The sequence below is a fragment of the Dermacentor silvarum genome, chromosome 4 (assembly GCF_013339745.2).
Source record: "Dermacentor silvarum isolate Dsil-2018 chromosome 4, BIME_Dsil_1.4, whole genome shotgun sequence".
Classification (NCBI taxonomy): domain Eukaryota; kingdom Metazoa; phylum Arthropoda; class Arachnida; order Ixodida; family Ixodidae; genus Dermacentor; species Dermacentor silvarum.
The window spans coordinates 187,614,406-187,637,723 of record NC_051157.2 but is presented as its reverse complement, the minus strand read 5'-3'; the positions used below and the strand labels follow the sequence as shown (position 1 = coordinate 187,637,723).

General features: G+C 47.1%; 1 protein-coding gene across 1 annotated transcript in view; it reads right to left on the bottom strand.

Moving 5' to 3' along the window:
• LOC119449113 (A disintegrin and metalloproteinase with thrombospondin motifs 13-like) overlaps nt 1-23,318 on the bottom strand; it is a 104,942-nt gene that overhangs the window by 46,379 nt on the left and 35,245 nt on the right. Inside the window, exon 4 of the mRNA XM_049666654.1 lies at nt 49-98. Within this exon, the coding sequence (XP_049522611.1) occupies nt 49-98 (50 nt within the window). The remainder of the gene's footprint in view (nt 1-48; nt 99-23,318) is intronic.

Genomic DNA, 23,318 nt, shown 5'->3' with positions numbered 1-23,318 from the left:
AGCATAGCACGAGTAGTGGTTTTGCTTATGCGTCGTAGTAATACATACCTCCGATCCAATGCTGTAGGATGCCACCTTCCCACTCGGATAAATTCATTCTGAGAGAACACAAAAGCGTAAATTAACCAATTGGTTCCGAGAGCACATTTCAGTGCCACAGTTTAGAGAATAAGGAACGATTAAATAACTTATATATATGTGCCACCAAGGAGGCCTTGCGGCCTTGCTTTTACCGTCAAGTGTCGCAGCACAACGCCTTCTTTGTGTGGTCCCGAGGAGAACGCAAAATGGAATGGGAAAAATTATCACGAGAGACGAAGGTTATTCAAATTACAAATTCAAGGTTATAGCAGACGAAAGGAAGAGCCATGCCGTTTTGAATTTCACTTGCTCAATTACGATTTATGCTCCTTTCAATTAACAACGCGGCTTGTAAATCACGGTAGCGGACGCTTGCTCCCATTGTCGCCTTTCCCCCGACAACCCGCAGCCCGATTTTTGACGGACGTCGTTATTAACGCGAAAGCGTTCCTTGGCTAGGACTCAGCTGGCGTCCGCAGAAGGCATCCGCAAAAGTCGTGTCGGGAAAGCACGTGGCCTCTCCAACCAGAACTGACGCCGGCGCCAACATCTGACGCAGCAACACTCGGCGCGCGCTCCATTCCGTCGCAGGAACCACCCGCAGCCGCGGCGTAGGAGAGGGGAATCCCCGCAGCAGAAGAGGAAGCCCCGACTCAGAGCCTCGCCTTCAATCAGAAGGCGCCAACTAGCCCATCGTTCCTCGCCGTCATGCGTGCCGAGTTCAATATGAAATTGACGGCGCCCATTGAGACCATCACGACGTCGAGATGTACGTGCATCGATCTCGCATTCAACAACGTCGCATACACGGTACAAGATGTGATGTGTCTCCCCTACTACGCGGATCACAAGGCCATGATAGTGTCTATGTACCCCGACCACGGAGTAAGATAAGACAGGAGCGCCGACTCCGCTCGTCTGGAAGGGACACATTCTGCAACGTGTTCGCCAGACGGCGCTACGAATGAAGAAAAAAACTGCAGCGGAGAGGAGCAAAGGCGCTGGGGCTCTCTCGCGGCGCCTGCTTGCCTATTTGTTTTGTCGTCTGCTCCGCGCACGCCCTGACGCCTGTAGCGCGCATAGCTCTTGCGGTTCACGGAGTGACGTTAGCAGGAGAAACAAGTCATGTATCATGTTATTTAATTTATTTTATACAGGCCAAATGCAGGGCATTTGTCAGTTGGCCTACATGGAACTTTACAAGGCATAGAACAGAAAATAAACAAAGATGGACAGAAAAACTATAGCAAATGGTAAGTCGATATAACGGCAGTTCGGGTGGTCTCAAGCAATGAAAGACGACAGCGAAAAGAAGTTTTTACGCAAAAGCTGACGTTTATCACTCTTTTTTATCTGAGCACGCATCAAGTGCTAAGATGCTTCGCTTGCTTCTTTGCTTCTCGGGGTGCTTTTCGTGTCGCCCGGTTCTCTTGCGAGCAGAATCGCCATTCTCTATAAACATAATAATTGGGAATTCCTGCCAGTGTTTCCTGCTTATTATTTCACAAGAGAAGCTCTGATTATGTGTCTGCATAACTGGGGGAATCATCTCGAAGGCAAGGCTGAGAATTTACAGGGTAGCCAGCCGGTATTTACACTGGCTAACCTCCTTGTCTTTCTTTACCTTTCTCTCTCTCTACATTACGGCATGTCTCTGGGCAAGGAAAGGCACCTGCACTGTATGTAGTTGAAGATAAATTTAAATTGAGCTCCACCCGTCCTTCCGCATTGACGTCTTCTGGTTCCTCCTGGCATTCAGCATCATTGAGCTACGCCAGGCTTCCCTAAACAAATTGAAGGAACTGCTCCGCTTGGAAGTCGACGCACTTTCTTTAGATCTAGTAGGACATCACCTTTGTCTTTGCTGAAGTAACTATCAAAAATAAGCTGCTTCTCGAAGTGTCGCGCACATATTTTGTCCATTGCTTTAAGCGCTCGCTTATTTGAGGCATTTTTTGACGCCACTTGTGGAGTAGTTGAAGATCAGATGGCGAAGCGAAGAGCGAAAACTTCTCGCGTCCTTTGCCATAACCAGATTTACAGCCGCGAATAAAACACTGTCCTGTTGCTCAGTCTCTTCACGCACAAGTATCAAGATACCTTGTTCCGTCAGGCATGAATAAACAAACTGCAGACATGGTAAACAAAGCGAGGAAGACGAAAATTTCCCACCTTCGCTTCCGCGCAGATGTAGAGGAGTGAAAAACAAGTACGTCTGTTGTGTCTTTTTGTACAGCATCATTTATCGTCTGTTCCCTCTAAAACACGTAAAAATGTTTCGTATGCGTGCATAAAAGCGCTACCGCGTGTTTATTTGCGCTTTTATTATTCGTGCGCATATATTTTTTGTGTTTTATTGCTGTCAAATTGAGACGGCCGAGGGCCCACGTTTGTAGCAGACGACACGCTCTGCGGGTGCCGCGCTGCCCGTTCTGCGCCGCCGTCGCCGCCGGTCTCCGCCACTCAGCGCATGCGCACATGAAAGCAAGCTGTTGAGTGTTTTCCACGCGCCTCGACAGATGGCGCTACGCGATGTATAATTCGCGTTGCACGGTTTGTCCCGAGCGAATGCGTTGCGCGGCGGCGGAGTCGGCGCTCCTGTTTATCTTACTCCGTGACCCCGACGCAAGTACGCCGTCACTGTAACGACAAGAGGATGACGACCCACGCACAACGCCGTGGCGGTCGTACTACTTCGATATACCCGAGACGTGTGGTACATGCTGCCTCGACGACGAAATAGAAGAGCACATGTGAAGTGGTGTCGCCACCAATTTGACTGCACAAAATCGTGTAAATAAACACAAATCGGCCTCTCAATTTGCCTCATTCTTTATAACACAACTCGGCACCACTACTTTAGCACCCCTCCGTATAATTACAACCCAGCCAAAAAGAAACCCTTTCGCGTTCTCATCTCATATAATATGCTTAGGGTTCCTGTGCAACTTTTAACAGCGAAGCTGTTTAAGCCAGCCGTAATTTGTGGTTCGTATAAAAAAACGATCATCATCATCAATGAAGAAAGAAATAAAAGAAAATAAGCTTTCTTAACGAGGCGCGATTCTAACCCGCGTACCCAAGGTCCCAAGGGAGCCTCGTAAACACTAGACTATACAGCCACTTGTTTTTTTTCGTACATGGTGTTTATTGCATAAGGTATATGCTAGAAAAATACTATATGCGAAAAACGTGCAAGCACCAGCCAACATATAACATATTCATGGCCTAGAAAGGACCTAAAATCTTCTTAAGCACACCTTGCACACACAAAATCTATAAGTAGCTTTGATCTTAAAAGGGTGGCAGCGACAAGCAACGTAACAAGAGGTGGTGCCAGTCCGGTTGAAACTCTGTCAAGTCATACATGTCCTTCAAGTGACCAATCATTTGTGCGTAGTGAAATTTCGACGAAAGAAAAGGTTGAGCGTTTCTGTCTAACATGCGCGTCTTCCATAAGCTATTAGTCCAATTAAGAAAAACATATCAAAAGACACGTCTTCTCCGTGCGTGCAATCAAGTATCGGATGATATGGTGATTCAAAATGAAGTCTTTCTTGAGAGTTCTTTGGAGCACATCCCAAAATAATATTGCGTCTTTACAACTTATGAAGTATTGCTCTATAGTCTCAGCTACGTCACAAAGGCGACAATTCACAGTGGATGCAAAAATTCCTTTCTTGTGCAACCAAGCTCTGACAGGTAATGTTTCACTGTGCAATTTCAAGAAGAACGTTTATGTAGATGGGGATAAAGGCATCTTGCGGACTCGTTCAAGTACGTAATTCCCTGGCAAACTGGATGACGTAGAACGGTAAAGGGGACGTGGGAAAATTATTGATATCAGATCTTTGTACAGTTGTTTTCTGGACAATGTGTAGAGATACTCAGTAGAAAATCGCACCAAGAGGAACTGCACAGCAAATTATACTTCATATAAAACCCCACAAACAATGTCTTTCACAATATTGCGATGAAACTACCAGATTGGGCAATGCATCGACTAAGTTAACTCGTATGAATGATAGTCGTATTGGGTGTGAAGTACCTCGAAAAAAAGAAGAAACGCCAAACAATATGTCTCACAAGTGCATGCACTAGGCCAAGTCCGCCAGCGCATACTGGTCTAAAGATATCTCGTCTCATTGGCTCAAAGCTAGAGGACCAGACATAAGTAGCTAATATTCTATGAAATCGTTGAATATAAGTCCGGGCCCAATGAAGTATCTGCAGTACATAACATATTTTAGTAGCCAGGAACAAGTCACAAGCCGCCGCCCTACCAAATAAAGAAAGGCGGTGAGGCGTAAAGGTATCTGCAAGGCGTTGAAGTGCCGTACACGTTCCCGCCAGAACTGTGCACTAGCTTATATGCATCAAAAGGTACACCAAGATATTTAGGTGGCACGGTTGTCCATTCTGTACTAGCACATTGAGTCGGTGTACATCCCCATAAACCAAACCAAAGACCTTACCTTTTTGACCAATTTATCTGCGCACTAGCAGTCATACCAAATTTTTCAGTCAATGATAGGGTCTTGTCAATGCTCGGTTTGTCTGAGCACAAAAATGCAAGATCAACTGCGTAAGCCAATACATTGAGTTAATTGCCCAAATTGTTAAAGTCATGAATGTCAATGCATTTTAGAATCATTATACACAATGACTCCAAGTAAAGCGCAAATAGAAGTGGTGATAACGTTTAACCCTGTTTTAGAGAGGAAATAATAGACACCGGCTCGGACAGATTACCATTAACAATTATACTCGTAGAACAGTTAGTGTAGCACATGCAAACACCTTTGTAAACAATGGAGCCAACATTGGCGTATTCTAAAAGTATGGAAAAGAACGCGTGGTTCACTCGGTCAAATGCTTTTGCTAAATCAATCTGAAGCAAAGCAAAGTGATCACAGTGGGACGAGCAATACTGAAGCGCTGTTCGGACTAGATGTAAGTTTGTGAGTGTGGAACGGCCTTTTAATCTGCAAGTGTGGTGAGGTCCAATATTAATGCCATTGCATACTGTAGTTGATTAGATAAGACTTTTGCATAAATTTTGTAGTCTACATTCGTCAGTGCAATGGCTCTATGATATTCTACAGAGCGCAATTTTTCCTTGTCACTACGTTAAGGGATTGAGATAAACTGACTTTTGGTGAATGATTGCGGGAGGTAATCTCACCAAAACTAGTAGTTTACTTTATTGAGTAAAACAGGGCTTAATATACACTTAAGGGCCTTATCAAATTTTCCGGAGATTCCATCGGGACCTGGTGTTTCGGAAAGTGGTAACTGAGCAATGGCAAGTTCTATTTCTTGTTGGGTAACAGAACTATCATCCTCTGAGAAAGAGGTGCTTGCAGAACATGCATTTATGCGAACCACATGATTGCGTTCTAGCGTCGTCGTCTTCGTCCACAGGCACGTTCGCATGCGCTGGTGCCAATGCTCTGTGAGGTGAAGAAGAGGTTCTGCGCTCTATGCTTGGGAGAGAGATAAAGAAAATGAGAGCTAGAGAGAGAGGGACGTATTCACTGATTGGGTCTGCTGGAACGCGTTGTCTGCATTGCAACGTGGTGTCGGTGTTGCAAGCTACGCTCTGCAACGTGCAGTGACGGCCATAAGTTCGAGAGAGAGAGAGACGGTTTCACGGAGTGGGTCTCCTGGAACGCGTTGTCGGCATTGCAACGCGGCTTTGCACGGCGGTAGCGCGACGGTGTGGGGGAGCATGACGTCATACCAGCTGTGGCAGCGGCGATAGCAGGGCGGTGGCGTGATGGCGTGGCGCACCTTTCTAGTGCTACCACAGCCTTTCAGTACCTCGACATAGCCAAGTTCAACCTAACTACAACCAAGAGACGCAATCAATCGGCTAGCTTCGCTGTGTCTTGGTTAGGTTAGGTTAGGTTTCACCTTTTTTTACGTTTGAAATAGGGGTAGACGATCGTTCGAAGTGACCAATACGAAACAACTATTTGTATTCGTATTCGTATTTGGAAATAAATTATTAGGTATTTCCGAATATTAAAACTAATCAAATATTTGTCAGGGAGGAACTGTTAAAATCGGGCTACGGCTTCCCGTCTGGTTAACAAAGCTTCGCAAATAATCAGAAGTGAAAAAAAAACGAGAAAGGTTTTCGAAAGCAATGCAGAAACAAAAAGGGTACCATCGAAGCTCTGTTTAGCTATCGCGCATGACGGCTTCATGGCAACCGCCAAGTTCCGTTTGAAGTGTGTCATTTAGTTTTTACGCCAGTCTACTAATTTAAAAGTTTTATCCCTTATGACAGAGCCAGTTATGTTTTGCTTGCAATGGGGCCTATTACAGACATGTCCTTTCGAAGCTTTTTTACTTACTTTTTACTGGACTTACGTTTCTTTCAGCAACCATTTATTTAGAGGTTTTGGGAAGCTGGTCATAAAGCCGCTATTATTTCTTGGAAAGCTTTCTTACAGTGTATAATGGCACGTACACACTAGCGGCAAAACGCGCGGCGCACCGCCGGCGGCAAAATGCAGCTAAGCAGGGCGGCCACACCAACCGGCGGCGCGCCGCTGCGGCAGTCACGTGACCACATAGACTCCTCCCCCCTTCTCGAACTATCCGTCAGCTCCATCCGGGAGGCGACCTTACAATTGCTAGTAGGTACAGAGGGGGCGTGGCACAGCGGGTCCCGTGACTTCCACTTGGAGGGACCGCCAGTGGTTTGTGCGCAGGCGTGAGTACAAGTAGGTGCGAGAGAGACAATCTGGGGGCTTTTGCTCCTTGAATTCTTACTTTGCCTAGGTACAATGGCGCAGAACTTTCTTTGGTCCTTTTGTACAACCGTGGCGGCTGTTAAGAGATCGATGCTATTCCTAAATAAACGCATCACTGTTTTGATGATCGAAATCTAATCTCACTATCAGGGAGGGAGCAGTCTACCTGACTGGAGCAGTATTTTTTTATTTGGGGCGTTGCTACACTGCGCTCCACAACATCCCAACGACCACCGCTTCGCGTCGGTGCCCGGCACCGCGGCTTCGGTCGCAGCACCGGGGCACAAGCGAGAGCAGTATCCGCTTGCGCAGACAGAGCCACCCAAAGGGTGCTAAATGTGTTTGAACACAGTAGAAGTGCGTAGACGTGCTGAACGGTGTAGTATGTACTGATAACCAATACAACAGTACGAAGTGCTTCGGAATTAAAGTTATCCGATTCATCGTCAATCTCACAGGTTCCATGATCCCCTAGCGACTACGCACGATTTCCTATATTGCCGCTGGAACAAAAAACGCAACAAGCTCACCAGAAACATCGTAGGAGCACAAGAGTAACATTAGTGCACGGCGCCATCAACGGAAACGCACATGCTGGCTAGCCTAGGGACAAACGCATACAAAACGAGCAAAGGAAGTTCTCCGCCGTAGTACCTAGGCAAAGTCAGATATGCAAGGAGCAAAAGCCCCCAGATTTTCTCTCTCGCACCCGCTTGTACTCGCGCCTGCGCACAAACTACTGGCGGTCCCTCCATAAACCGTCTCGTTCAAAAGCCTACATGCCACGCCGTCACTACCGCGCGGCTTTTCACCGCTAGAACAAACGCTAGAATAATAAAGCGTGGGCGGCGTGGCCCAGACACCCCCAGACATTCAACGCGCCTTGTAAAAAGTCCCTAAACGTGGATTTAGATTCAGGTGCACGTTAAAGAACCACAGGTGGACCAAATTTCCGGAGTGCCCCACTACAGCGTGCCTCTCAATCATATCGTGGTTTTCGCACGTAAAAACCCCATAATTAAAAAAATTCCCGAAACAATTCGGTCCCTAGGCACCTAGGAGCTGCGCTCGGCAAGGTCGCTTTGTCGCTGCGCCTCCACAATTGCCATGGCAACACGTGTTAGCGGAAGTCACGGAACCCGCAGTGCAACGCCCCTGCTGTACGTAAATTCCCTTTATAGGAAAAGTACCGCCATCCTTTGATGAACGTCGCTTCTCTCTCTCCTGTATCTCCGATTGGACGATGATAGCGCGCGCTTTCACTTTATATATTTATTGCCGCCTCAGAGCCATGTTGAAAGTCACTCTGCGCAGCCGCAGTCGCCGGTGGCGGCCGCAGCTCACGCCCGGCCTGAAAGCTTCAACGAGGACTCAACGAGGAAGCAAAAAGTAAAGAAAAAAAAATAAGCGCTTTAGGAGAGGAGACGGTGGAGGAAAGTAGTAGTAGTAAGTGGCTTTTAAAATAATAAGATAGAAGTGCAATACTGTAACTGTATCTCGCTAAGAGGTCACCAGCGGAGGAAAGAGTAGATGGCGGTACTTTTGCTATATAGGATGTTTAGCCGTACCTACTAGCAATTTTAAAGTCGCGTCCGGGAGCTAACGCGTGCAGACAATAGTGCGGAACGAGTTTCTGGCCAAACCGGACGCGAGTACGAAACGAGCGGTCGGGCGGGTCCGAATGACACCACTTTCCCGCGCGCACGTCACTGAAGTGGACAGCTCTCAATGGTCTCCTTCATCCGCGGCACGCGGCAAACCGAAAAAAAAATTGTCCAGGAGCGATCCCTCCCGCGGCAAGAAAAACCTGATTCGCGGCTGCTTTAGCGGCGCGCGTGTTACCGCGGGCGGCGTGCCGCGCGCGTTTTGCCACTAGTGTGTACAGTACGTGCCATTAAGCTGTTGGGAGGCTGTTGCGGCGGCTTTTTAATGGCAATTAGTAATTGTGTGTTTAAGCTGCGCCTGATTGTCCTTGACAGTTGGCTGTCTTTTTTACGCTAGTCAGTACAAGGGTGGTACCAGATTAAATAGATTGGAAGATTCCCGTTGTGAATATTTGCGCTTGCATTTGACTATTCGATATTCAATTCGACATTTGATACTTACAATTTGTATACGTTTCGTATTCGATATAACTGGTATGCCCCCATCTCTAGTTTAAAATAACCATGTACCCACACTTTGCCAGCGCGCTGGTAACGACATATTGTCAAGATTTCTTCAAACATAACACATGAGAACTACTTGTTCTCACTTATTGTTCTAAAAAAAATAAAACAGGAGAAAAAAAAGTTATACGCCCAGATTATTGTGGCCGACCGCTTTATGCTGTACGATGTTATATATTGGTGCTGTAATTGTAGTTCTGCGTGCTGTAGTTGACTTAGCAGAAAGCTTTAGCTCGGGCCCAACTCGGATGCCGAACATTCAAATACATGTAAAACGCAGAAGCGCCTTTCTGAGATAATCCCTGGACCGATTTTAATGAAATTTGTTGCATCTGAGAAAGAAAGTTCCATTTTAGTGACTGTTGCAAGTAGAGTGTCGATTTCGGGCTTGATTTTTTTAAACCCATTCTCAAATTTCGCAAGATTGAAACAAATAGAAGCACGAAGTTTACAATTTTGTAGCTGTGCACCAACAACAGATATCGCATCTTGTAACTGCAGCGCGCACACGACAAACGAGGACAAAAAGTGAAAGTGACAGACAAGCGCTGTCAGACAGCGCTTGTCTGTCACTTTCACTTTTTGTCCTCGTTTCTCGTGTGCGCGCTGCAGTTACAAGATGAATAGATACCAACTCGCCCAACTTTCAGTACTTTTGCAACAGATATCGCAGTTCTGTGAACTGCATCCCTAAGACCATCCAAAGCGGAGAAACTTGATTTGCTTATTTAAATCTTACGTGAATTTGGTACGCTGTTTACCAGGGCTTTGCAACAGCTCTACTGAGATATTACTCGCTTTGTTTTTTCGAGAGCCATGTGGAACATGTAATTTTCCCGCTTTAAATGTACTATTTTGTGCAACCTACTAAATTTTGATATGGTTTTCTAGTGTGGAGTTACACAGTTGTTAACATGATAGTTTTGTTTTGTGAGAATTTGCGATATTTGCCAATTTTTATTAAAACATTCACGACACAAATAAACAGTTCGCGACTATCAATCACTCGATTTAAGCTTTTTTCTTTGAAAAGCAACAAACCTCATCAAATTTGGTGCAGTGGTTGTCAAGAAAAACTATTTCTCCTTTCCCATGTATTTAGATAGGAGCACCCGAGCTAAAGCTTCCACTTCATATCAAGGACTGGCGCCATCAGTGCTGTTATCCACGCTTGACTTCAGTGTTACGGTAAACAGCTGCAACTTGTTATGGGCAAGTTACAACTCTTTAACGGGTACCCCCTTACGATGGCATAAAAATATTTGGATGGTAAATATCTTTAAAATTCGGCAAATATGTCGGTGCCATGCGCCCCTTCCGTACCAATAACAAGATGGGCTAAATGGGCATCAGAGTAGCGCTACAACTCCGATGGCTGAAGTCTCTTGCCTACAACTTGTTCAGTGCTTCACAGGCCTCGTTTTCTGCCTCTCCATCGATCCTCTTGGAGGGCAGCCCGCAGTTCCTCGGCAGCTGAATCCCCTATATTTAAATGTCTCAATCCAATCCTGCCCATTTTTCAAGTCCGAAAAACTTCATCAGATTTCTTAATTTGCGATCCTGCCAGCGCAAGTGTGGGCCGGCAGCGGCGATCACTTGCGCTGCCAGTGCGACGTGATCTTTGAGAACGTCCTTTACGCGTTCGTTGCGCCTGCTAAAAGAATCATATCGCTGATATCAGCTCTTGCAGCGAACTTTAAGATCCTTATCAGATGGGGCCGTTCCGGTGGCGTCGGAACAACGTTTTATCCCGGATGGCTGGCACCTCTTGCCGACACATTGTTCATGTCTTTTGTACCTACTACCAGGGTCCTTCAATACTTTTCTCCTTGTCATGGAACTCCCGCGTAACGCTATGGGAGAGCTTCATATAGCGCCCGCAGTTGCGGCGCCGCGGCGCTGGCGTCGCTAGAAGGGCGACGGGGAAGGCGGCCGCTGCCGCCGGAAAGCGGAGTGTCGGCGCGGCGTGCTGTTGTGCGTGTTTGTTTTTTTGTTTCGCCGGAACGTGTCTCTCCATGTAGTGACATCGACACTTCGTAATTCACCATAACAGTTATTACTAACATTTGTTGTGAGCCAGGCTGCCGCTCCGGATACAAGGGCGTCGACGAAAAAGTCTCCCTATTCTGTTTACCAGCCAACCCGGAACTACGCGACAGGTGGAAGCGAGCAATCCCGCGACAAGAGACTGCCGGGTTCTCGTTTGAATCGAAGTACTTTCGCGTGTGCGAAAAACATTTTGATGCCGGAGACATTGTTCGTGCGGACGTGTGTACAGTGAAGGGAAACGTTGTGTCACGAGATCAACCCAAACTGGTAGAAGACGCCATTCCGAGAATTTCCCAAGGCGTATCTGTGTACTTGTCTAAGCCTACAGAACGTTCGCATGCACCGAAACGGCGCCCACCTGCGAAAAGGCTGCGAGCGGTATCTTCAAACTGCGCTGAAGCCGAAGTAGCTGCCGTCGCAACTGCAGACGTCATCGATGCAGCCGAAGAAGAAATTCACGGTAAGTCTGGTGCACACCTTTGGAGTATGCTACTTGCTCACTACGCAGGCAAACTAGCATCACTGTCATTACGATATTCGTTCTTGGTCACTCTATGCAGATGAAGTACGAACTGTAAATCGCCTTGGCGGTGCTGATGCAGAGTGCCTAACTGAGCACGCCGTTTTCTTTGCCTCAGAGCTGCAAAGGGTGAAGGACCAGCTTCGCAGTCAGAAGCAGCAACTTCATTCGTGTCAGCGGAAGCTTGCAAAAGCGGCGACACAGGCAAATGAAAAACGTGGCATGCAGGAAACCATTCAGAAGCTATCGGGCCGCGAGATGCTCATTATAGATCAGTGCATCATGAAGGCAAATATGAAGTCCACGAATTCAGTGCGGTAAGCCCCCATTACTGATGGTTTTTTTTATAAATCGCGACAGTGTCTGTGTTTTAGAGGTTTACTTGAAGCGCGGCATTTGCAATGAACGTGCTTACTTTTTGCTTAATGATCCAAACGAAAAAGTGATAGCGCTGACTAAAATGAAGATGCGCCACGCCCACTCTTAAAAATGCAAGATCTCTTTCAGCATAAAGAACCTATTGCTAACCAGGTAAACCTTTTAATAACACACACCAAAAGAACTTGCAGAGTAGCTGTGCATTGTATAGAAATGTGATAATGATTGTCTAAACATTTGATGCTAATGGGCATACACGTCTCGTTTTAAATGCAGTGAAGTTCTATTATGCTTTCTGGTGCTTAAAATTTCACACTCATGTCATTCACTGAGTGATAGAGGAAGATATTTGTGTTTTAGATTGATACCCTGGCAGTTCTTTTGGACGATATACTACTGGAGCCGGCTGAGTGCATGCAAGATATCAATCGTCCGGAGTCAACGAAAGACTGCATTTTGAACTACCTTGGTGGATAGATTGCAAGGAAGTTTGCTAAAATAAAGCTGCAAGGACTGCCTCCAAACACTGAGGAGCACCTCCCGAAAGCCAACTGAACTGACCGAAATAAAGACTAGGGGTTTTTTGGAAGTGCCATCAGACCAGCTGCTTTGCCTTCTGCAAATTGTGGACGAGCACCTAGAAGTGTGCACCGTGGACAATACATATAGCCTGTGCCAATGTCTACATGAACATTGTTGAAGACATCCTGCTGGACCACCGTACTTCCTCGGCCAGTGTTGGCTGCGCAACACATTTTGTACGCACTACGGCTGAAGTTGTGCACTTTATTTTATTAAGTGCCGTTTGCATTTTTTACACGCGAAAGAACACATTATTTCGTGCTGGTGCTCGTTCATCCTGTCCAGCCACAGGAAAGATGAAAGCAGTGACAAATTATTTTTCCTGGTGTTTTGTCTCATTCCCTCTATCCACCAACTTTTTTGCCAGTCTATCAAACGCAATCCTAATTGCAACCATATCTGTACTAGTGCTTGCGGCACTTTTGCATTCTTGACGCTTGCTCGTAACTACTCCCGAATAATCGTATACCATGCCTTCCATTCGGCCCTTTTACTAAGTAGACACTGTCCTGCAAGGGGTAGCGTGGTTAGCACAAGTCAAAATGCTATCCACAAAGACTTGCGCAAACTTGTTTTCTGTTAGGCGGAAAAAATAATACAAAATATTAGGCTCTAATTGGATTAAGAGAACTGAGTATAAAGACAAACAAGGGAAACATGCAAGAAATAAGATACTTATTCAGTTTGATCGGTAAATGTAGTCTTCAATGACCTAATGACGATGAAATCTCCGAGCTGCATGGTTTCAATCTGGGCTGGTATTTTTATAAAAAGACTCGGGGGGGGGGGGGGGGGGGTTGTTTTCGTGTTTTCAGTCGACTAAGTGAAACGCCAACCTTGAACTGATGGTCACTGCGACATTAAATGTGAAGGGATGAAAAAAAAATACACGCGCAGGTTTGAACTGATCATGTTTAAATTTGTATGCGTAAATGCAAGAACTTTCACATAGAAACCGCACATATTGCCTATATCTAGCGTGCGCAGTTCACCGCTGCTGCTGCAATTAGTGCCAAGATGACTTTATTCAGACGTACCTGTTCTGCGCGCGAAATTACCATTGGCAGCTTCGCGATGCCCCAGAATAAACAGGCAGTTAACAGGAGAATAAGCGCTGCGGACCGCCAGCGCGCCGTAGGGCACACCATAACTTCTTGCGCAAGCAACGTTAATCTGTGGGTCAGCTAAGCTTAGTCATTGCGCACTGTATAATTTAAGCACGATTTTAATCACCTACACAGGCATCAAGAAACGTAAATATAGGTACGAGCACAAGCGAAATTGCAACACTTGACGGGCAGCCTTGGGTGAACGATTCATCATCATCATCATCATCACCATCAGCCTATATTTATGTCCACTGCAGGACGAAGGCCTCTCCCTGCGATCTCCAGTTACCCTTGTCTTGCGCTAGCGTATTCCAACTTGTGCCTGCGAATTTCCTAACCTCATCATCCCACCTGACTTTCTGCCGTCCTCGACCGCGCTTCCCTTCTCTTGGTATCCATTCTGTAACCCTAATGGTCCACCGGTTATCCATCCTACGCATTACATGGCCTGCCCATCTCCATTTCTTCCGCTTAATGTCAACTAGAATATCGTCTACCCCCGTTTGTTCGAAGAAGAGTGTTCGGTCATTAGTGGCTCTTTCACTCAACAAGAAATAGAATTACCTATTGACGAATTACCCACATCAAAGACGCCGGGTCCGGATGGCATTTCAGGCGAGTTTTATAAAGCCTTTAAATTCCTACTTTCTCCCGTGTTGCTCAAGATTCTCCAACTTGCTTTTGATCTGGATACTCTTCCTCAGTCATTCACTAGAAGCCACACAGTGTTCATTCCCAAATACACCGAGAGAAACTGCGATCTGTTGAAGGTACACTGTCTAATGTAGAGGTCTAGGTGTAAAGGTATTATCAAACAGACTACAATTTGCCATGTCGGTTTTTATTGATTCTCACCAAACCTGCGGCCTGAAAGGCTGCTCAATACAAACAAACATACACGTTGCCCGTACAGTATTGGAACATTGTTACAGTTCCTATTATCAGCTAGCAATGCTACAAGTAGACTAAGCTAAGGCTTTTGATAGGGTTCGTCATTCTTTCCTCTTCTCGAGCATGCTAACGTCGGCTCCGTTATATTTAAAGGTGCGAAATTGTACTATATAGATCGTTCAACTCGTTTGATTGTCAATGGTCAACTGTCCAAGCCTGTGTCAATTCATTCCTCTGTGAAGCAAGGTTGTCCCTTGTCGCCATTACTTTTTGCCTTTACTTGGAACCACTGTGTTTAAACGTTATTCACTCTACTAATATTCATGCTTTCAGTGTTTTTGGAACACAGGTAAAAGTGTTGGCATATGCAGACGATCTCGCTTTCTTTTGCACGGACAAGCCCAGTATCGCAACTGTGGTGTCTAAGACAGAGGAATTTGGCGCAATTTCTGGTGCACGAATGAACTGTGCTAAAAGTTTGGGGCTTTGCTTTGGCTCATGGATCTTTAAATCGACATATTTTACTGGGATTGAGTGGACTTGTGAACCACCAAAATACCTGGGCGTTCCATTGGATGCACTTAAGTGAACTGCACATTACTGGAGAGAACGTGTACCAACCCTAAGACGCTATGCCCAAACATTCGTTCCACATAATCTCTCAGTCTTTGGCAGAGCTAAAGCGTGCAATTTATTTTTGGCAACAAAACTCTTCTATGTGCTGCAAATAATTTATTGTTCCAGGGTTTACATACAGCAGTTTCACCGAATATTTGCAACCTTTATTTGGTCATCATCTTATGAGCCAATGAGGCGTGACAATATTTTCAGACCGGTTAGTGCAGGCGGTCTTGGCCTGGTTCACCTTTATGTTAGACAATTAGTGTCTCGTTTCATCTTTTTTCGAAACTATTCTCACCCATTACTTCGGGCATTCTTGCAAGTTAATCTTGTCAACGTTTTACCAAATTTAGTAATTTCAACAAATTTTGCAGCACATCCATATTTGCAGGGATTCATGCGTGAAGTGTGCCTCTCAGTGCGTTTTCTTGCAGTGAGGTTCTCAAATGAGTACTTATTCTCTATCTCAAGGAAAAATCTCTATAAAGATCTAATTGATATGCTTTTTAAACCTCCGTTATACCGATCGTTGTACATCGGCTTACCTGGAGATGACGTCCTTACACGGGTCTGTAAAATGCCTATTCCTCCACACACTAAAACATTCTTCTTCAAAGTGCACACTGAAACGTTACCTGTTAAAACCTGGTTAAATAGGAAAGGAATCTTTGTATCTTCGATAAACTGTCGTCTCTGTAATGTACCGGAAACCATAGAACACTGCTTTATTGATTGCAAGGATGCCATATTGTTTTGGGACGATCTCCAAAGGACTTTAAAAAGAGGATCTTGATATAAATGCTCATATAATACGATATCTGATACCACCTCAATGTGACGATGTGCCTTTTGACATGCTCCTACATATGGCGTGGCACAGTTTATGGAAAACTCGCATGCTAGACCGGAATGCAGAACCAATTGTATCTTCGAAGTCACATTTCATTCGGATGATTTCACAACTGAAAGACTTTTATGATCAGAGAGACTCACAACCAGACTGGTATCCATTGTTGATGAAGTGTATTCTTTTGCCTCCCTTTTAGAGAACTCTTACTGTAATAATTGTACTGTGAAGTGTTTGTTTTGTGCTTGTAGACGCGGCTAAGACTGTCTTGGCCGCTTTGAAAATATTTTACGTATTCGTAATAAATACCATGAAAAAAAGCGGGTGATAGCCTAGTGGTTATGACGCTTGCCTTAGGACCGTGGGTGCCCGGGCTCGAATCCTGCCTTGCCAAGGAAGTTTACTTTGTTTCATTTATTTATTTATATATCTGTATCTCTTTCTTATTTATATCTCCTATTTATTATTATCTCTTTCTTTATTATTTATATATCTGTCCCTCATCTCACACCCTCTCCGCTTCGCTCGAAATTGCGAACACCATCGCTCCGTAGGGATCAACGTCGACTTTAACAGCTCTGCTGTTAAAAGATTCACGCACGATTACGCTTACTGCCTAATGCGAAAATTCAGCGCCACTCGATATGCGTTTTCATTTCACGATATATTGACTGGCGCGAACAATCTGTCTCGTGCGGCACGTTGCAAATGGAGCGAAGTGTGGTGCGACTGCTCGGCTAATCGGGAGGTCGCGAGAGACAGCGCGGGGGTGACGCGTGGACGCGAGTCACAGCAGGCGCCGCAACTAGACCTTCGTAATGCGTGCGTTTTTCCATATATGGTATCGGTGGACGTGTTCACCACATGCTTTATCGATGGCGTCATCGGGGAACAGACGACGCGCGCTAGTCTGGCGCCATCTCGTGGCAATCGTCGCCGCTGAACACGTCTTGCGCGGCATTACGCTTTTCTTCTCACGCTTTCTCCAAACCCTCCTCCTCCGTTTTCCTCCTCTCGCTCTCTTCTCTATCTCCGTCTTTCATCCACCGCTGCGCTACGCTTTTGCCCTTTCATCCTTCGCTGTGCTCGTTCGCTCACTTACGCCGAGGGACGCCGACGCTCAACGCAGGAACGGGCGCCTTCGAGAACGGGCGCTCTAGAAACAGCGAACGAGAAAAATTTGAAAATCCCCTTACGCAAAAACACACAATCCCGCCTTGGGCCTTGCTCCCACCAGGTCCACGGACAAACTACTCCAATTTGGCACACACGGAAGGAACTAGCCGAAGTGCAATGCACCAGCCAATTACAACGCCTCAATCTCACACCCGCGGGCCGGGCCAGCTAATGTCAACTGGGATATACCATACAATGCAAACCAAAGCGTAAACAGTGAGTACCACTGCAAATCAGGAACCAGATCTAAGTTTCGGCTATCACACGAAACACACCCGAAAACACCACACAGCCAGACGAGAGCCAAAATTTCGTGTACTTCAGTGCTCCTATGGGAAATAGGGAACAGGGGTGCAATGCAGGATGCGCCGAGTTTCTCGTTCGCATGAGCTTTACCCAAGTTTGCTCGATGGCAGTCAGTGAACGGACATAGCAAGGAAGGTGCAATAACAACTGGCAAAAAGAAATTTCGAGATAAAGCCGCGTATGAAAACATGAGCGCTCCCTGCACGGCACAGTGCTTCCGCGCTTCATGCACAGAGGACTGCGCAAAACGTGCCAGCGCCGCGTATTGTTATCAACGTATGATCGCAATTTAGCAATACCGTCACTGTCTCGCTGTCCATCTGCACACTTGCCGTGAGCCACTTGCCACGCCTTTCTCGGGCGCGTCAAGGGCGTGCCTCTTCTTTCGGGCATTATTTTTCTATACTCCGTTGAATGCGAACAGCACACATGCGGCGCATTCTTGCACCTACACTTTTTCTCAATCGAGTACTGTGAAATGCCGCAAATAAAATAACAAACATTCTATTGCTTAAAGTATCGGTTTTTCGTTTTGAATGCTATACATTTGTGATGACATATGGACATCGAGTGAGTTATTAAATTTTGCACTTTTCTTGCCGCGAGTGGCGACAGTGAGGCGAAAGCTTACAAGCCGATACATTCTAGAAGGTTGCACGCACGAGGGACTTCATACGGTGAGCAGTCGCCAGGGGTGCTGCAGTGCTATTCTCGATAAATTCGATGCGATAATGGCGTATAAAGTCAGTCTGATCTGTCCATTCCCTGTCTATTAGGGGTATGGCAACGCAGCGCTGCGGCATGGCTGTTCGCCGCAGGTGCTTTCACTGAGGCGGCTATTAAGGCCGCCACTTTACCAACTAGAGCACTGCACGGGCTCGGGCTTACCCGAAAGCTCGAGCCCGGCCGCGCCAGTGGGCCGGGCCGGGCCGGGCAGTGCAGTTTTTTCACGGACTCGGGCCAGGCTCAGGCACGGCATGTGCTTTTTGACGCGGGCCCGGGCCGGGCTCGGACTTTCTGCTGGTGTGCATGTAACGTGTCGCGAATCATCCTCGCGCGTCTCGACTCTGAAAAACATGTCTTTTTCGGTCTCGGGCCGGGTTCGGGTTGGTTTCGAGCCGGGCTCGGGCCAGGCTCGGGCCTAAGACAAAGGGTTGGCGGGCCGGGGTGGGCGGGTAACGCAGATTATTTCTGGGCCCGGGCCGGGCCCAGGTCGAGCCATAACACTTTTGGTCGAGCTCGGGCGGGCAGCCCAACGTAAAAACGGGCTCTCGCCAGGCCTGGGCTGTAAAAATCGACCCGTTCAGTGCTCTATTATCAACTGAAACGACACTCTAGCCATAGAGACGGGAGCAACGACTCTCGCTGCAAAATTGCTGTGCGGGAATTTTAGACCCCGTAGTGACGCAGCACAGTGAAAATGCACCAGTTTATCTGCGTGCGCGAAGTCTTCGCGGTGCATTGCGAAGAAGAGTGTGCTGCCCAGCGACACAATTCATCGCTTGTCACCGCTTGCCCAGTGAAGGTGCCTCCTTGCGCATGTACGCAGCATTTGAGTGTGTTGTTCACTCCAATGTGCTTGCCGATTGTCTCTGCTGCGGAGGTAACAGCGATCGCAGATAGATATCGTAACGACAGCGCAGCAGTCGCATTTTAGCAGGTGAGGGCTCTTGTATGCAGTTAGGAAATTAGACTTCGAACGTAGGAACGTGTTGCAATTGTTTAGTGTATCGTGCTCGTGATGAAGAAATGCCATCGCACAGGGTGCGTTTGCGCTGATCTCTGATCGTGTTTGCGACACTGCGGCTCCGATACATCACTGATGAGAGAGCAGCCATCTCCAATGACAGCTGCGATACGCTGTCGTTGGAAAACACTACGCACTGCTCAGGATCGTCGTCCATCACGGCGCATTGACGCCTTACAAGCAGCTACAGTGACGTGCCGATAATTATTTGCTGTGCGCTACGTCGCCACAATGCAGGCAATGAACCGTGTTGTGGGGCCATCACAGCCCAAAAAAATATATGCATAAGCCAGCGAAAGTCGACGCTTTTTTTTTTGATAGTGGTGCTCAGTACATCACCGATGACAGTGCTTTGTGCGTGTTTTATTTCGCCGGTCAAGATTGTTAATGCCTCTCAGTTCCGCACCACGTCGCCGTTGCCGAAAAATAAGTTGGGCGTGGCCCAACCGTGGTGGGCGCGCACAAGAGTTACATGTCTCACGCGGGGCGTGATCTATGGTTTTGATTGACAGGCGAACTCGTGCCAAACTCGTACATCGCGAAACACCCCTCGAGTTGAACTCGTGAAGATGGCGGCGGCAGCCTGTGTCATCGTATCCAGCGGCAGTAAGCGTCAATATGACCGTCTGGACCCGTTCACCTACATGAGCGACGTAGAGTTTCAGCGTCATTTTTTCCTTTCCGAAACGTCAGTGCGCTGGCTGTGTGACGAGTTAGACGAAGACCCTCGTCTTCGGAGACAGCGTGGCGGGCATATTATGCTTTCCGAGCACAGAGTGGTGTGACTAGGCTGCGGAGGAAAAGTTCGTGCGAGCGCTTCGGTTCTCTCCTGTTTCAAGCGCTGCTCGTCCACCACGCCCCAGCCCCAGGCCAGGTCCGCCGTCATCAACGGAGTACTGGGCCACTTGCCAGCACCTGGGGTTCAACCCAGACCAACCAACTTGCAGCAGGCGAAGTGGTCAGATTATATTGGAAGACTCTGAATGGACGCCGGGCTGCCTTCCGGTGCAACAGGTGCCGAAATCAGTTTTCGCATTTACACATACCGCTGCACTGCACGGGCTGAGAGTCGAAGGAAGTTACTTCGCCAACATGGACCGCCTCGGCTGTCCGAACGACCACCTCTCCAGGCGGCAAATGATTTGGCTCAGGTATTGCGTGAACAAAAGCGTAGACATATGGCTGTTGAAGGAGATGACTAGCGACTTGTTTCCTCTATCGGAGCACGACATCGCCGACTGGAGGAACTACCCCCGTGAGCGCCTGTCTGTCACCTTCGCCTTTTTGTCCTCGTTTCTCGTGTGCGCGCTACAGTTTCAAGATGAATAGCTACCAACTCGCCCAACGTTCAGTACTTTTACCCCCGTGAGGTCGCGAGGGACGAGCTGCTGGCGCCACCTCCACTCGGTGGCCCCGGGTAGATAGCGCAAATTGACGAGTGCCTTCTTCGCGGCAAGCAAAAGTACAAATGAGGCCGCCTAATGACGGGCGACAACTTTCCGCCGAGCCGCCAAAATTACGGTGGTGTTAAAGATGGTGGTCCATGGGTCTTCGGCATGTTCTGCGCGACCAGAGGGGTGCTGCAACTTTCAAGGTCGACCGACGAAAGGCCCCATTATTGCAGCCAATGTTCCATCGGGGACCATTATTCACAGGGACGAGTTGGCCGCATACAAATGTATTCCAAATTTAGTGGATGCTAACGGGGCGATGCTTCAGTCTGCATTGGGAGATAGTCAACCACAGCGTGAACTTTGTGGACCCCATCACGGGTGTTCACACGCAAAAAATAGAAAGTTATTGTCAAACAAGTGAAGCCCCACCTCGTGAGCGATGGGTACAGGTAACTGAACCGATGCTGCAGTCCTACCTGGGATGGATGTGATGGCAGTCAACGGCCACGTGTGCTGCAAAGACCCTTTCTTGCGTTTGTAAGATGTCATGGATCGCTCGGGCTACCCAGTATAAAGACTCTTTCCTGCCGTTCTTAGAAGACATGGGGAGGTGCGAAGCATGGAGTAAGGTTCCGCTAATGGGCTCATACTACCTTAAGCAATGGCTCATAAGCCCGCAAACGCGGCCTCCCCATTACGACGACAGAAGAGAAGTGAAATTCTACATCGCAAAGTAAAATAAAATAAAGCGCAGTTTTCTGACCCTTGTATGAATGCTTTCCGGCATTCCCGAGTGCTTACACGGTAAGCGCGCGGCAAACCACTTCTGCGCTAGCAGGCGCTCACTTCGTCTCGCAGCTGCGGCAGTTGGGTGCCTCGACGCGCGCGCACGCATCGAGGCACCTTACTCGCAGCCTTTCTTTAGCACGAGCAATGAGCGATCTGTTAAAAGCCCAGTGTGAAAACTAGGCGCACACCAATATGTGCTCGGAAATGGGAGCGCATTCACGTATCGAGCCGCACCAATGCTATCCAGAGGAAGAAAGAGGAGGGCGAGCGCCCTCTCGTGGTATAACGCGAAACGTATTAAACTACAAATTACTCTAATACACATTCAGTGCACATCTTGTAAACTTTAAAATGATTACAACCCAGGTTGATGTGACTAATATTATTCTACTAAATGCATTCATTTTATAACTTGCTCGTGCCTCTAATGCACTCGGTGGAACGACAACAAGTGAAAGGAGGCACGATCATGCACCAACGGTATGATCACGTGAGCCCCAGTTTGTCGACTGCCCATATGGCAACGCCCAAGGGATGATAGCCACCCAGAGTGGATCTAGATAAACCAGTGAAAGTGGAGGCTTGCCGACGGACAAACGTTTTCTTGTTGCCATTAGCTCTTTCATCTTGGGGCGTCGCCAGAGCTCGTGAAGATCTTGAGTTTCGCGAAACTCGGCGCATCCTGCATAGCACCCCAGGCCAGGTACACGACACAGCCAAGTAAAGAGGCAGGCTGGCAGGTTTACAACCTTACTGTAATAAACAACTGAAGATTTGTAGGCCGCTTAAGCTTCGCCTTTGAGAGTGGATCGTTCAAAGATCCCTGACTGCTTGGCAGGATTCCCGACAACTGCAGCTTTCTTTTTTCTCCAACTTCACCTCCGGAGGAGGGGGGAAGTAAATTTTATGGAAGTACAGGGGGGGTGGGGGGGGGGGAGCCGGGATCAGGCAGAGGGGGCTACGGTGGCGTCCAGCTGGCCGCGACCTTCACCACTCCATCCGCCACCCCGGCTTGGTTTTGAGGGTTAGTAGATTTTAGTATGGAGTCCCATGCCTCCTGTGAGGGAGCTTGCCTCAGGCCATTTCCCGGGTAAGGATTGTTCCTGCAACCCCATAGAATATGATGCTGATCGGCTGGATCTGTGTCGAAATATTTACAATTTGAATTATAGTCATTATAATAATATTAATAATATCTTTATTTCCACCAGATTGGGGGAGACTGGGAAGAAAAGCTGCAAGTGCAGCTTGAAGAAACACCCAGCCCCCTATGGTCACAAGACATGGGCAACGCGGAGCTGCCACGTGTTTTTGACAATATTAAAATACACAATTTGCAAGAATGCATGAGAAGCACTAAGTGAAAAGCGAGTAATTGCGCGTAGATCAGTTACGCACCGTTTCACACATCACAGAAGAAATATATATATATATATATATATATATATATATATATATAATGTAAATGTATACAAGAAGCTGTACACTGAACTAATCTCCACTCCCCAAATAGCTGACCGTATAAACATGAATGTTAGTCCTGCTGATTAATTCATCAGCTTTGGTAAGTTGGTAAAAGCCTTGGTAAGTTGTTTTTTAGCATTTGTTAGCTGTAATTAGTTCTGGAATTGTTGCACTGTCCAGGGTTCTGTGTTTCTTGTGAAACGTGAGGGGACGCGTTCTTCTAAACAAGATTTTAACAAGGATTTAACAAGGGATAGATCATTTTTCCTGTTCATGTGATAAAACTTCTGCAAAAGTCGACGCCTATAAGTTTCGTGCACTGTGATAATTTTAATCGGTGTCGCAATTTTACATAATGAATTATGGATATATAAGATAGAATTTTGGGGGACATAACAGTTCCTGTTTGCGCCCTGCGGAGATCCGTGGCTT